General features: G+C 44.8%; 2 protein-coding genes across 2 annotated transcripts in view; one reads left to right on the top strand and one right to left on the bottom strand.

The window, feature by feature from the left end:
- Positions 1–14,862, top strand: part of LOC6724819 (uncharacterized protein CG43867) — an 85,010-nt gene that overhangs the window by 60,385 nt on the left and 9,763 nt on the right. The window contains 1 exon segment of the mRNA XM_016173162.3: positions 2,932–2,994. Within this exon segment, the coding sequence (XP_016037598.1) occupies positions 2,932–2,994 (63 nt within the window).
- LOC6724817 lies at positions 725–1,190 on the bottom strand. The gene has a single exon (XM_002105822.4). It carries the CDS (start codon positions 1,178–1,180, stop codon positions 821–823), a length of 360 nt encoding a protein of 119 aa, XP_002105858.1. The 5' UTR covers positions 1,181–1,190; the 3' UTR covers positions 725–820.

The raw sequence follows: 14,862 nt of genomic DNA, 5'->3' as shown, positions 1-14,862 counted from the left end.
GCGCCTTCCGGTCGTAGCATACATCAGTGTGAACTCGTTTTATCCAAAGCAATTCCCAGTCGGATGAAGACTACTGCAGCCCATCAAGATCTCCACCCCTCCTCCTTGCAGCATTGACCACCCACCCTATAAGACCCCCTATATATTCACAACTGTATCGCAATCGCGAGAAAGACAACTTTTAGTGCGACATTCGCTGGAAACTTTCAGCAGAACGGCAAACGACACCTAAACCGACTAATGGGCAAAGTCACCTCCTTTGGCAGTAGGGGCTTCGGGGTTTACTTCACCCATTGTGAGCCATTTGTTTGCTGGAATTGCATTCGTGGCTGCGAAATAACATTTTCCGTTTCCGTTCTTGTTGCGACTGCGTGGCACATTTGTAAACCTTATGTGTGTTTAAGTCTGAAGTGTCTGAAGGAAAGTGGACCCCTCCCCCCCTCCCCCTTTGCCACACCTCCAGCAATTAATGCCAAATGTTTTCTGCTTAATGCCGCCGACTGCTTCATTTCCTTCCAATTAAGTCGCCAATTGGCAGGCCAGAACGCCCTGATTAAACAGGTGTGCGGATGAGGACGGCCAAATCCGGTAAAACCTCGGCAATCTTTCACGCACGCAAGTCGAGCCGAACTTTCTGCCTTTTCAGCTTTATGTTTAATCCAATGCTTTGGGCAAGTTTTGTCGCTGCGCCGAACACACCAGCCAGCCATCGCATGCAAGGAAATTGTCTATATAGTCAATGTATTTATTGTGTTCGGCTTTTAGCGGAATATGGGGATCACATTTTCATATCAATGCCGAAATCCCAAAAAAATTCCGCCTAGAACTGGTCGGGTATATTTCGGACTGAACCAGATGACCTGGCGTCTTGGATAGATCTGCCAAAAATCCGATCGTAGCGCTCCAAGGCTTCGTAGGAGACCCTTGCTGACCGCAAAGAGGGACGAAGGCATCCCGTCAATGGAGATGCAACTGGAGGGGGAAGAACTGGGTACGAATCGTGTCGCTGTGGCACGGAAAGATCGTTCCACTTGCGGGTCGGCACCTGTTGGAGCTGCAGATCGGGCGCCTCATCGTCCAGGTCAGCGATATTCCGCCGATGGGTGGTGCTGGTGGAATCCGCGTCGGAATTTCCCTGGGCCCTAATGCAGGCAAACAAGTCGCCTAAACTAGAGCACATATTTGCTGCTTCTGGGCGAATTTGTCGGTGGTTCCACCCTATTTATAATCGTGCAGCTATGCAGCTGTTTTTGGCAAAGGGAATGGCTCAGCCAATTAGTCCTCTACTTAGTCATTACATGACCAATCGGACTCTTTTTATAGTATTAAAGTGCAGACTAAGCAGCAAGCAAAGAAATAAAAACACTTCCTAACAATGTTGGAGATTTTAGACGGTACTTGTACTTCAAATTCGATTGGATATGCAGTTAGATTCTCCTTTGAGTAGAGAAGTACGAGTATACTCCTTAAACAGCCTAGCAAAGGTTAACTCCGAAGGAAGCGGAGATGTATGAAAGCTTACCATCAAGTCAAGCTGACGCTTCCTGCCACTTCCGCTCCGCCATTCATCATCGGTAGAGGAGGCTCCTTCATATTTCGCACAGCAATTTGACATCCATCAATCAATAGGCTCCACACCCCCCGCCTGCCCCCTTGACTGGGTGGCCACTTGAATGGCATAAAAAGCGGAAATTAATGCACTTAAGACATTCAAAATAGACGGCAGTCAATCTCTTGCGCGATTCAAGTGGAACCCTTAGCGGCGTTTAACCACCTTCCTCTACGTCCTTCCTCCTTTTGGACTCTTGGGTTCCGTAGGCCACTTGGGTGATTAATTGGAAGGGAATTCCTCGAGGGCCATTTCCGCGGCTGGCTTTTCACCTATCTTAAATGGCAAGCCATTGAGTGCTAAACGCGCGAAGCAGGCGACCAAGGGCGAATGTGCGCCGTTTTCCAAAATTATCTTAATACCAGGTAAAAAAAAACAGATCCCAGCTACATGAATTGTATTAGCTAGAGAGCATTATCCCTATTAGCCGCAAATTGTGTGTCATTTCCCATGATTGATTCATTGATGGATAGACCATCCATCGGGTGGGTGGATAGATGATGTGAAAAACTTCCATGCTAAAAAGAACACCCAAAAGCATAAGATGCCGCAAAATAGCCATTCTTCAAGTGCTTAAACTAAATTCACCACATCGAAAAATACTGGGAACTTTTTCTTATTAGGGTAGGTGTCTGCACTAAGGTGAATAATGTGTTCGAGAGTGTATCAGATAAATGCTTACATCGGGTTGTGGAATCAACTATGAAATTACACTGTAAATTTATTTATAGATCCATTGAAAACACGGAGGCTTCGGAATAATTTATTGAAAATATAACCAATTCCCAACTAATCAAGTTAATTAAGTTAATTATTATTAATTAATTAACTTAATTTATCTATGGATTATGGAATAAAACCAAGAAGAAACTATGTGGTCAGATACCTTTTTACTTGGGCAATACATTTTCAGACAAGCCTTCAGATATAGATGGCGCCACGTAATATTTTACATACAGATCTACAAAAGTATTTATCAATTGTATTTTTTCAAAACTTTTACAATATTAGTTTGGTTTTAATAGTTTTCGGCAGAAAAATTTAAATATATATTATATTAATAAGTGCTCCTGCGTCCTGGTAAAAACTCCTGAAAATCTGAAGAGACGATGTATAAATTACAAATATGAAAATGTAAATATATATAAAAAACAAAAACTGCAGGATAAGACATCAATTTTATCCCACAATTGTTAATGCTTAGTCATGTTTAGATCCTGTAATTAACGCCTTTCTCTCAAGATAATAAGATGTTCCTGCTTTGGTTACTGCAACATTAACAATGATGAGTTTTAACCAAGTCCCTTTCTTTCTACTTGCAGCTAACGGAGCTCGAACAGCGCGTCATTGAAGCGGAAGAACGCGCCGAGGAAGCCGAAGATAAGGTAAGCCATTAAATGACTGGCAGCCCCCGCTTCTAATCCTTATCGCTTGGGTGGCAAAATTAAAACGATGGCAAGGGGATATCCTGCACAGAGCCCCCACATTGGAGGACAGCTTAAAGGTGGAGGGTTCCCAGATTTTCATGACAATGCTGTTCTATACAGGGATGGAGAAACTGTAGCTAAAGGGGGTGTTCGTCGAGCAGGGGTCACTAACAGCTGTGGCTAACAACAAAACTGGCCCGCCAACCTAAAAGTTGTCACCAACACATGCGGCAAACAGACCCTGCGCGAAATGAGCGCATAGCACTGTAAAAATTCTAAAATCGCAAGTCTATCTTTATAAGATTCAATGAAAAGAAAGTGGTATGGTAGTCGTACGACTACCTGTGCCTTCTTTTAAATTTATTCGCAGAGGTTTATTACCACCTTTTATTTTGTTGAGTGCCTCTACTTCTGTTAAGGGAGGGGTAACGGGCTCCACAGCGTGGGCTCGGTACACAAGCCTACATCGAATTCCCTTGTCACCCAGAGCTCCCCGGAAATACGCGTTAATGCAGGCCTGCGTTGGAGTTCGTGCTGCTGCAAGCGAAGAGAAGCTTTCCTCCGTGGCACAAAACTACCCCAAAAGGACGAAATACACAGGCTGTATTTGCCCCCTTCCTCGTACTTGTGCTTTCAATATTAAATGCGCATTGTTTACATTAACAAGTCCCCGGAGCCTTTTGGCTTTGCCTAACGCAACACCCCAAAAAACAAGCGAAATGCAAATATTTACACCACCTCCCTCGCGACATTTAGTTCCGCCTCTCCACTGCCCGAAAAAAAGGCAAGCACTGGGAATTTGAGAATTGCCTCTATTGGTGGAAGAAGCGTTGAATACTCTATGCACCCTCAAATCAAACAGGAAATATTCTCTGTTTAAGACAACAACCCATTTCTCTCTGTGCATTACATGCTCCCCCTCCCACATCCAGATCATGGGTAGCTCAGAGAGATAGAGCCACCGTTGCCCGGCGATGTTGCCCGGATCCTTGGCCACCTTCGAATCCCCGGCTTCACCGGCTCTGTGTGCCATTCCCGGAGAGAGCAAGGGAACCCAGTCCCGTCGGACAAACCCCGGATACTCAACAAAGCGGGGCTAACCACTGTGACAAATTGAATTCTTGTTACTTTGTTTGCCCCGAGATTAAATTCATGTACAAGCACGTGGATGCTAACTAGCTAACAGGATGGGCCAGAATACCATAGCCACCCCGATTTCCCAGTTTTCCTCTGATCTTTACTCCCCTTTAAATTGCCGGCAACCCTTCGGTTTTTTGGAGGCCAAACCGTTAACAGCCTCGTTACTTATGCATCAATTAGTCGTGACTATTATGAGGGGAAGTGGAAGTTGGTGGAAAGCATTACGTCCGTTTCCGATTATAGGTGTATAAAAATATGAAATCCCCAGGTATTTAAGGATTAATCGTAAAGTATGAATATAGCTAATCAAATTTTAGAATATGTAAGCTTAGGAAAATTTAAAATGCCTGAACTCGGTCAATTAGGATTTTCTGAGAAAGCTGGGAATCTGTGGGTGCAAGTGGACCGCCATAAAAAAGTGAGGTGACATGAGGCAAGCACATGGCACTTGGCAGTGTTGGAAAGTGTGGAAATCGCATGAAAGTCGGCAAGGAAGACCAAGCAAAACAAACAACAAGAACAACTAGCGGGCTAAACCACTTTCAAACTGTATTTCCAAGAAATGGTGCTCAAACTGTGGTTCTGAGGGGTTGCAAAGCTTGACTAGACAGGCCGCTGAGAGCGGAGGCGAAGCTGAGAGAGAGAGTCGAAAAGAGAAAGCCACCCCTAAAAAAAAAACACCACGGGCGAATAAACCCAAAACCTGAATGGAACACAGAGAACAAAAAGAAACAGCGTAACAAAGCGCAGAGCGTAAAAGTTGTGCAAAAGAAGACTTGTAGCTGCGCGGATCTGTCGAGTTTGTTTTTCAATTGTTGGCCAAAATAAATACTGCCATTTTAGCAAAAATTAATCCAACTTACACTGCGAGTAGTTAACGGTAAACCCGTGGTGAAAAAGGAGGTGAAGTCACCGCAGGGCAAGAGAATTATCGGCACAAAACGCGCGCCCAATGCCCCACATAGCCACACAAAAGAGGGAAAAGTGATTCGCAGTGCGAAGTTAAACGAATGTTTGCTAGGAAATATTCACAACATGAAGGTGGAAACAAGCATTGCAATCCCGAGATTTCGGTTAGTGTGTGCTGACAGAGCAAATTAATGAACGTCCTAGGTTATAAGACATTATAATATCGCATTGTACAACACCAGCGCAAAGAGTTTGCGCACAGAGAAAGAAATAACAGTCTTCTCTCGAATTGCCTCTCGCTCAACGACAGCTGACTGGCGAAGAAGAAGGAGAGCGAAAGCAGAAGGGAAAGCGAAATGGGGAAGAAGCAGCAGCAGCCCAAAAGGACAGACAAAATACAATAAGAGCACGAAGTTAAGTAAACTAAGCTCTCACTTTAAATAAATAACCAACAACTACGAGGAACGATACCAGAACAAACGAGGATTAAAAACACAACAAACACACATATCGAAATTAAGCCAAACAACAACAAAACGTCCATTTACAAAACAGCAACAACCAGGAAAAGAAGATAAGAGGAGGAAACCCAGAAAATCAAAAGAAAGGAACCGAAATTGTTAAATTGAAAGAAATCAGGAAATCGGAAAAGCATAAACCACACGCTGAACATCTAATGCAACAACAGTGGAATGCTGCAACAAAGAAGTTATAGAATAACGCACGAAATATAGAATAACGCGGAGCAGGAATTAAGAGATATCAAAATTCCTAAGCGAAATTCGCTGGTGCCCCCCAAACATGTTGGAAAAGCGTCCTGTAGGAAAGCGTCGTCGCTATTGCGTCTGCTTTCCTCAGAAACAAAGAAAATACCAACAGCAACGACTGCATTAACAGCTGAAGGACTATAACTAACAGTAACAGCATCTTTAGCTGGAGTAACGGTTTAAGTACGAGCAGGAGGCAGGACCATCCAAAAAACGCAACGAATCTCATCAAACAACGAACAAACCCCCTTCTATGAATGGATAACTATAGGAAAAAGGTAAGCTTACGAAATGCAATATATAAGTACGTACTCAAATCCGTACCATGCCAGAATTTATGGCTACTAAAACGCGATGGAAATGCTGCATCAATGACCTCTTGGGCAAAACATTAAGCCAACATACATATATAATTCTAAATTTCATTTGTGAAGAGAAGTGACGACCTCAAGAAAAGATCTTTATGAGTCTGAACTAATTTTAACCCACATGAATTATGACTTTTTAACATATTGAAGATGTCTTGCTTCCGTTTGGGTTTTTCTTGCACCGCCCACCTGGAGTTATCTGAAATATTTCCTTTTAACTGAAATACAGTGGCTATTATTAGAGCGCAGCCCCCAATCATTACACTTTGGAGGGAGAATATGGCTGTATTATTGTGCACATGTCACATGACCCCTTCAACCCACTGCTGGTTGCCGGTAATGCAATTAAACAATTCGCGTTTGAACTTTCAACCTTTTGGTGTGCTGGCGAAATGAAATCGAGAAATGGGTCAGCCTGTTGATTGAATATCTTTTTGTATAAATGTACTTATCACCGAACCCGTCCGTCGTCATCTCTTTGATTGTTGCTTGATGAATGATGCCCCTGCCCATTCCTATTCCTATTCCCATTTCGATTTCTGTTCGTATTCCCACTTTGTGTAGGAGCTGCAGATTCAATTAACTTTCCTGCATCCGTGAGATACATTCGCATCCACTACGATGATGCAGCACGAGAGTAGTTGATTGATTGCCTCGAGACGCCAGGAGATGGAGCTTGGGGCTCTGGCATCTGGGTTCTGAGTTCTGGGCACGTGGATCAGCTGTTAAGCCTTCCACACTGACTATCCATTCATCTCCGGGTGAACATTGATTGGATGCGCCAGCCCCAGTGCCAAGTGGAGACATACGTGGATGCACTTACTCCGCTGGACTGTATGTGGGCCACTCTGTTAATTATATTCGCCAATAATGGCAGACTTGCAACCCAACCGCATCCAGAATTACCCTACCTACCTACATACTGCATTAAGTTTAGTGTTAGTAGTATCCTGATCTAAACATTTTAAAGTCACGTTTACAAATGCTGCAACGGGCCTTCATATCTATCCCCAACATAAAGATCTTTTCGTGTAGGGTATTTGCGGTGCCGTTCTCTCTTCTTCAGTCTTTTCGAGAGGGCACTTTGATTGGGGGAGATGTAAAGCGTTGGCGGACCCCAGTCGCCACCTTCCCCTTCATGCCCCTTGCCCGACAGTTGTTGCTATTTAGTTGTTGAACATTGTTTCAGTTGTATTAATGATGCATGCATCCGTCATCGGAGTGCAGGCTAGCCGCCATCGTCTTGTCTTGGTGGTTGTCTTGGTCTCCGACGATTGCCACTTTCGCTCGAAGCCTCCGCACTTCGCCCACACTGCACACTCCACACCCCACACCCCATACCCCATACCCCATACCCCATACCCCATTCCCCATACTCATATAGCCACATAGCCGTAGTAGACATAGCCGGTGCCTTTCCTGATCCAATGTGCCATCGCCCCAGTCCGCATCTTGCCCTGCTGATGTGCATTTGAAAAATGTAATGCGTTTATGCCTCGCCTCGAGTTCGCTCTCCCTCTTTTATTATCCGTTTTTCGTACCCATTAAAAGCTGATTACACGGAGCATACCGAGTTGACATGCAGTGCATACGCACTATTCCTTTTAAGACCTACGATTTTACATATGGAGAAATTACTGTGCACTACTGTTTAACCAGGTAATATATTTTATTTAAAGTTCAATCTAATTGAAAAGGGCTATGTTGGATTCTTAACCCAAAACGCTCTGTTCCTAAGGCCGTTTCTCGGATTTTTTCCTGCTGGTCTAAGTGGTTTCAACGTTTTGTAGCCACCGAAGGCTGCTTTCTTTATTTTAATCTCGTCTGCAAGTCGACGACATCATTTGGCGGACTGTGGCTTTTGCCGCTAACACACAGCAACTTCTTGGGCAGCCAATGGAGCCACGCACGAGTCAAAAGACATGAGACGAGGGGCCGCATAAATATTTATAAAAATAGCGCGCAGAAGTCGCGACTCCGCCGGCAACTCGAGGCTGTGAATGATGTGATAGATATCCGCAAGATGCTTTTGTATCCATCGAGCGTCTCACGGCTCCATTGGGTCATCAAACTCACGGCACGAGGTGTTACGAAATCAGGGAACCGGGTTAATTTTTTTGGGAAGATGCAGCTTGGTATATTTAGTTCATGTTCTGATTCATCTTTTCTCTCAGTTTCTCATCCTTATTGGTAACAAACATCTCGAATTTTAGTCTTCTTTTTGTTAAGTTATTCTGTTCAGATTCTGACTACTCCCATCCAAATCCAAAGTGTTAGCTTAAATGCCAATTTTGTGGAAAGTACCCAACTGCGCCGCTTCGAGAGGAAAAGTCTTGGAGTGGAAAGTGTCTCCATCGGTTGGCCGCCATCCAGTCTGGAGGTTCTACATATATAACCATATAGCCCGGTTGCTTCGTCTGGCTGGCTGCTGGTTTCTGGCACTCTGATGGATGGCAGCGCCACTGACTCATCAGTATCCCCTTTGTGTGCGATGGCTGTTATAGCCGGCCTTTAATCAGGCAAATTGTTAACACCCACCGCAAACAATCATCCAAAGAGCCAACGCAACATGTTACATTTATTATGTGCAAAAAGAAGCAACAAAGCATATTTGGGCAATGGAAAACTGGCGGAACAGAGATAAATTGCCTGGTGCGACTGCTCCTATTCAACATCAGTTGCGAAGCACTGCGGTATATACACATATAATCTGACAAGTAACGAGCACCTGCCCTCAGCCCCAGTTTCCACTTACGAGGATTCTCCTTAGGGCTGGACCCCACATGGGACGCACTTTCACCCGACTGACATCCCTCTCCAGCTGGATCGCTACTTTCCCGTTGTGGCGGCTGACAGGAGGGTCTTGTCCATACTAGCCTTAGATTTCAAAATCAAATTGAATGGGTTTTTGAACAATATCATATCCTCGTATTTCTAAGTGATCAGTATTTAAAGTTCAGTGATGCAGTATCACTTTACATCCAAATAATTGCTCCAAAAGCCACTAAGCACCAAATGCAAACATATACACATTCAGCGTGGGAAGACGAGGGCTCTATGCTGGCCAGGCCAGGAGTTGAGCATCCGTCGAATACGGGATAGGACATGCGGTGGGATGCAAGAAGTGGTGTATGTGCTTCTGTTCGATGCCACCCCAAAAATAAAACACGCACGCATCGCTAAAACTTCCCTCAGCGAATTTCCCTCTGCCAGCGCTGGCAGCACAATTTCCCCGAGCATTTCCCGCAGTCTTTTCGCTTCACTCGAGTTCAGTTTCGGTTTTAGTTCTTGTTGGCAGCTCGAGTCGTTCACTTCGCTGTTTGGTCTCCGATTACGTGAACAACCACACCGGTTAATTCATAATCTATGTTTTTTTTTTGCCGTGTCAAACCAAAACGTTTTTGCATATTTCTGGTGGAGTGTTTGAAAGTGCTTTAAAACTACGCGCGAAAGGACCAACTACCGATTTCGACTCTCCCTCTCTCCCGGGTTTCAACCATCCAACCATCGCTCGCGATCAGCGGATCCCAAACCGGTTTTCCTCTGCATATCCAACCGACTTCCCCCTCCCTGATGCTTTCGAATGTTTTTGATTCAGAGGGCTCTGTGCCGAAATCAACCCCGAACCCCTAGACCGAAACTTAACCCCTGTGCGCGCGACACTGCCGAGGCGAAGGACCTTTGTACGATCTTATAAGAATAACTGAGTGGACCGCTTGAATCGCAATGAAAATGGCGAAAATTGCACAGTCAGCGGAAAAGGGCCGGCGCACACAATGTCCTCGATGTATGTACTATGTGTAATTTACTATTTTTTTCTTATTCTAAAACTAGTATCCTATTTGATTCCTGCTCCATGTTCTTGACCGGGCGGTCCGCCCAACATTTTATATAAATCCCCGCACGTCAGTGCGAGTGAAGATTAAAAAAACTGGTGAACAATACACTCGTCTTCTTTATGATAAGTATCCCTGCCCTTGTTCGCCCCCCTCGTTGAGTTTTTCCCCTGCATTTTTTCACCGCCGAATGTCTTTGGCTGCTTTTTACGTGTTGGGCCCCAGCTGTGAGCAATCGTAGCGAATGCTTCATAAAAATCTAATATTTATGATTTGTGAAAAAGTGAGAGAATGCGCTGAAAAGTTGTCAAGACCTGAAGGAAAAAACCATTTTATTCCAGAGCAGAAAAGAAAAGTAAACGGAAAATGGGGGAAGCTGGAAAATTTCTTAATTGCTTACAAGTTTCGCTGTTTTTCGCGAGGAGACATTGTTGTCTGTGCTCCCAAATGCTTCACGGTTAATTGGTATGACGACGGGACAGAGAAAAGGTCACTTTATCGAGTTTTGATCGAGGACCAAAGTTTCCCAACATTTTCATTGATTGCATGCCAGAAAAACAAAGATGAAGCACTGCATCCCCCATTTCGCTAGCTATTACACTTGAGTGCCTTATTTGTCATTGACCCGGCAGCGTTTTTTCGCCCACTGTTCCTGCAACAAAGGGATTTTTTCAAAATTTACAAACTGAAAATGGAGTGGGTTAATATAGGGATTTCAATACACTTTTTCAATACCCTCTAACTGGTCATATCGATTGCACAAAATCACCAAATAAATGATACAGCGTGATCCTCAATGAATCCTATATTATGATTTTAGCTCTCGTTTGAATTGTGTTGTATTATAGGGTATGTAAAAAGCCCAGCGACCGCAGTAACCATTTCAACTTTGTGGGCTTCTCCATAATTAAAGCTATCTTTCTTTTTTGGCCCCGGGCAGTCGGTAGTTGCCTAATGAGTTGAGTGGGCCTAAATGAAAGGGAAGGTACATGCATTGTTGCTTGGCTCGATCGGAATGGGAACTGCTAATCCAGTGATGCGGAAAAGGCAGAACTTACACCCCCGAAACAGAAACAGAAAACTCTGAAGGCGCAGGCCGTCGAATAGAATAAAGAATACGTATAATATGAGCCCATTACTTGCTCCGCGACACAAACAGTTGTCGTTGGGGGAATCAAGACTGTGACTGGCTTTTAATTCTTTTTTGGGTTGGGCTCGGGCACGGCACAAATAAAATTGAGCAAAGTTATTGAGAGGCGGTGAAATATAGCAGCGCATTTCCATTATTTTCATTCGGAGCCAGACTTGGCCAGTGCTGCTCCTCCCAGAACCCGCCGCCCTCCTGTTCCTGCAGCGGATGCTTCTCCTGAACGTTGTTTGCCTTTTCGCATGGCTCGAGTGCAGCTCTTGACAATGTCGCAGCCCAGTCGAGCTGAAGAATCGGAGAGAAAGCAGCTGTGAAGCTGGAAAATATTCCTGGAGTTTGGTAGCCTTAGCGACAACTAACACTGCCAGTGGCAGACGACGAGTTTGGCGGGGAGTTTCGGAAGGCAGCTTTGAAGTGCTGCCCAAGTGCTCTTTAAAAGGGGAGCAAGCAAACAGGGCTATGGGCTGTCCAACTGGCTGCTGTACTTTGAAGAACCTTAAAAAACCGTCTGAACGTGTGAGCAGAACGCAGGTTTCTGCGTTAGTTTTGATGCTTCAGTTCAAAATGCCCGACGAAAGGTTTAAAGCTGCAGAGCGCAGCAGCTTCCATAAGTTTCGCTATATTACGGAGACCCCATCAAACGGAGGAAAATGTAAGGGAAAACAGAGCCTGGCTGCAAGTCTCGTCAAAGTTTTATCAGAAGCGCGAAACTTTTGTCTTGCTTTATTGTCTGGCAGATGGCGTGGCAAACTTTGCGTACTTCTTTTTTCAAAACTGATTAGGTTAAGCCGATCTGGAAAAGGGGTGTTCATGGATTCCCCGGGAATGCATCAAACGGTGTCTGCATTATAAATCAGTGTCAGCGGTGAGACGGACGACCTCCTTCCGAATTGACCGCATGTATAATGGGAATAATGCAAGAATAATGCGCTGTTATAATGGATAACCTGGATGGCAGATACATATTTCTTCTGTCGGCCCCCGAGAGGATGTTTCCCTTCTAGGAAGACGCACCAAAGTATGCAGCACATGATTTGTGGAGGAGGGGAGCTAAGAGTGGCTCTTTTAATTAAAACAATGCACAGGCATCGTCATTCGCGGAGCACTTTATGTTTTCGCAAGTCATCATAAGGAGCTTCGGGGTATATGCACGATGTAGCGTTTATGCCTCTGACACAACAGCAATTTCTCTTAATTGCTTTATTGCTTTATTTGGGCATAACAGACACATGTTCAGATTCTTATGTGTTAAGATCATAATGTGAAACTACCGACCACATAGAGCAATGGGTATCTGCACGTCGAGATCACGTACTGAACTGTTCTGAAATTTCTGCTGCATGACGGAGCAGTTGAGAGGTGCTAGATAGAAGGAGCAGGGGCATAAACGTAGCAGCTCCAGAAGGATGCCGGGCTGCATGGAGTTCTCATGTAACTACGTTCCGGGATGTTGTGAATCCTGCGCATTTTTAATTTCAAAGCTGCCAAAACATGACGCAAATATTGACATTGACTGTAATGGAAAAATCATCCGCAGCAGACTTGTCCCCTTTCCAAAGGCAGCCTTACGGGGGAAGGTGGAGCGATTTCCAGCGGCAACGGAGAATTGATCCCCGATGAAGAGACTAACCGTTTGGGGATCAACGCAACGAAGCAGGTTTTGGAGACTAGTTAAAGGGCGTACAGCTTTGCTCAAAGGTTGGGGCACTTAGTTCCGATCAGGTTCACAAGAAAATGGAATCTGGATCTCCATCTTAGCGGCGATGACGAAGAGCGTATTCCCAAAATAGCTCAGTAAAATCGAATCAATTTGTCGTTCGGTTTTTTCGTTTCTCTGTCGGAAATGCCGCCCTGTAGGGCGGGCACTCCATGGCCAAAGTCGATGGCTGGAAGTAAAGATATGGGGAAGCGCTGCAGCTAACGATATCCAGCATATTTTGGGGGAGCTCTTGGAGTGGGTAATACCAGATAGCAGATAGCAGATAAGTGTCAGTTCTGCCAGACTGTGAGACGACTGCAGGAGAAGATGGCGCGTGCCGGGGAAGGGGATGCGAGATGGGTATTTCCATTTTTTCGGGGAACGGGGGCGGCAACAATGTTTTATGAATGTTTTCCTCAAGCGGCTGCCGCTTTGTTGACTATAAATAACAATGGAATCATGACTCCAAATTAAACGTTGCAGGAGGAAAAGGGAGCGGGCCACTGCGATAAGGCCAGGGAGCAGGAGGCTGTTTGCCCAAGAAGTTGAAGTTGAAACGTTAGGAACGGAAAAATAAATGGACATATGTATATACACGAAAAAAAAATGGGATAAAGCAGTAGAGGAAGTGGCCGAAATCCCATAGAAGATGGACTTTGTTTAATCTGTGCCACAATTTTGAGGTGTATTAAGAATTTGAGCGAGAAGGGACTAATGCGATGCCCTGTCGGGGAACGATGGGAACACTTTTGGTCTTCACAAGTCACCGAATTTGCCTGCGTTAGTATATATTAGAATGAGCTCCTGTCCTATACGCATCATATTCAGGACATTATATCTTCATCAGCTAGAGCCTTTCAACAGCAACAGCTTCTTCAGTATAGTCAGATTAATCATCATTACACTATGGGGCTGATAGAGGACACCCCCCACTGGAATGACCCTTTCAGCCAACAAAGTGACTCACTGCCCCCGTACGGTTCGGTCTGGCCATAATGGCGGAGTGTCGTTAGTCATCTGCTGTGTAGCGGCGCAGAAGCCCAGGAAACCCCACTTCGGTCGCCCAGCCAGCCCCACTTAATTGCGTCTGCTCATTTAGTCATAAAACCCGGATGCAAGCTTGGTCAGAGAACAGGGCGATTTGGTTGTTGGGGGAACAGCTGCAATCTGGCCACGGGATGAAGGGAGACTCTCCGCCAGTTTAGCCTGCCCAGCAAATTCAATTCAAATTTTATTCAAATGCTCGCTTTTTCATTCATCTTTTTATCGTCTTCAGCTCAGCTTTCGGAATTTATTTTATTGAGCACATTTTTCTGGCAGCTTCCACGGAACGTATCCGCCATCCACCCTCTCCTAGGCCATTTCGAAGCTCCTTCTCGAAGTCTTCTCCGTTCGGCGTAATCCGATTGTGCGTTGGGGCAAATTATTGTCGGGGATTTCTCTTCTTCTCCTTCATATTATTGCCTTAGAAGGGAACTTACGGCAATATGTGCGATTTATGTTAAGTGGCAGACACTGCACTCACTATTTGTTGGGGGCCATGCTCGGTGCAGCGGGCAATAAAAATGTCATTCTGCAATAGTAAAGAGCCGTTAAATTTGCTTTTGTGACAGCTGCGAGCTTGCCTTTTCAAAATCAGTTGCCTGAATGTCGTTGAGCATGTAAAAGGAACCAATAAACAAGCAATTATTTCAAATAACCTACAGGACCAAAAAACATAAGGAGAAATAAAATATGTATTTCATTTTAAATCAAACTGTGTGGGGTGAAGGTGCTCCACCGCTTTCTGCATTACATAAAACAATCCCAGGCGCCATCCCGCTGCAGATCGCAAATCCTACAACAAAAATGGCCAGGATTTGGCTGTCTGACAGGACACAGATACCCATAGAACCATCGAAAGCAGCTGTGTCTGCGAATCTAGAAAACGCATGTAGATAAAGTCAACTTACTGTCTCAG

The sequence above is a fragment of the Drosophila simulans genome, chromosome X (assembly GCF_016746395.2).
Source record: "Drosophila simulans strain w501 chromosome X, Prin_Dsim_3.1, whole genome shotgun sequence".
NCBI lineage: Eukaryota > Metazoa > Arthropoda > Insecta > Diptera > Drosophilidae > Drosophila > Drosophila simulans.
The sequence above is the reverse complement of the archived record's forward strand: the minus strand, read 5'-3'. Positions and strand labels throughout refer to the sequence as shown.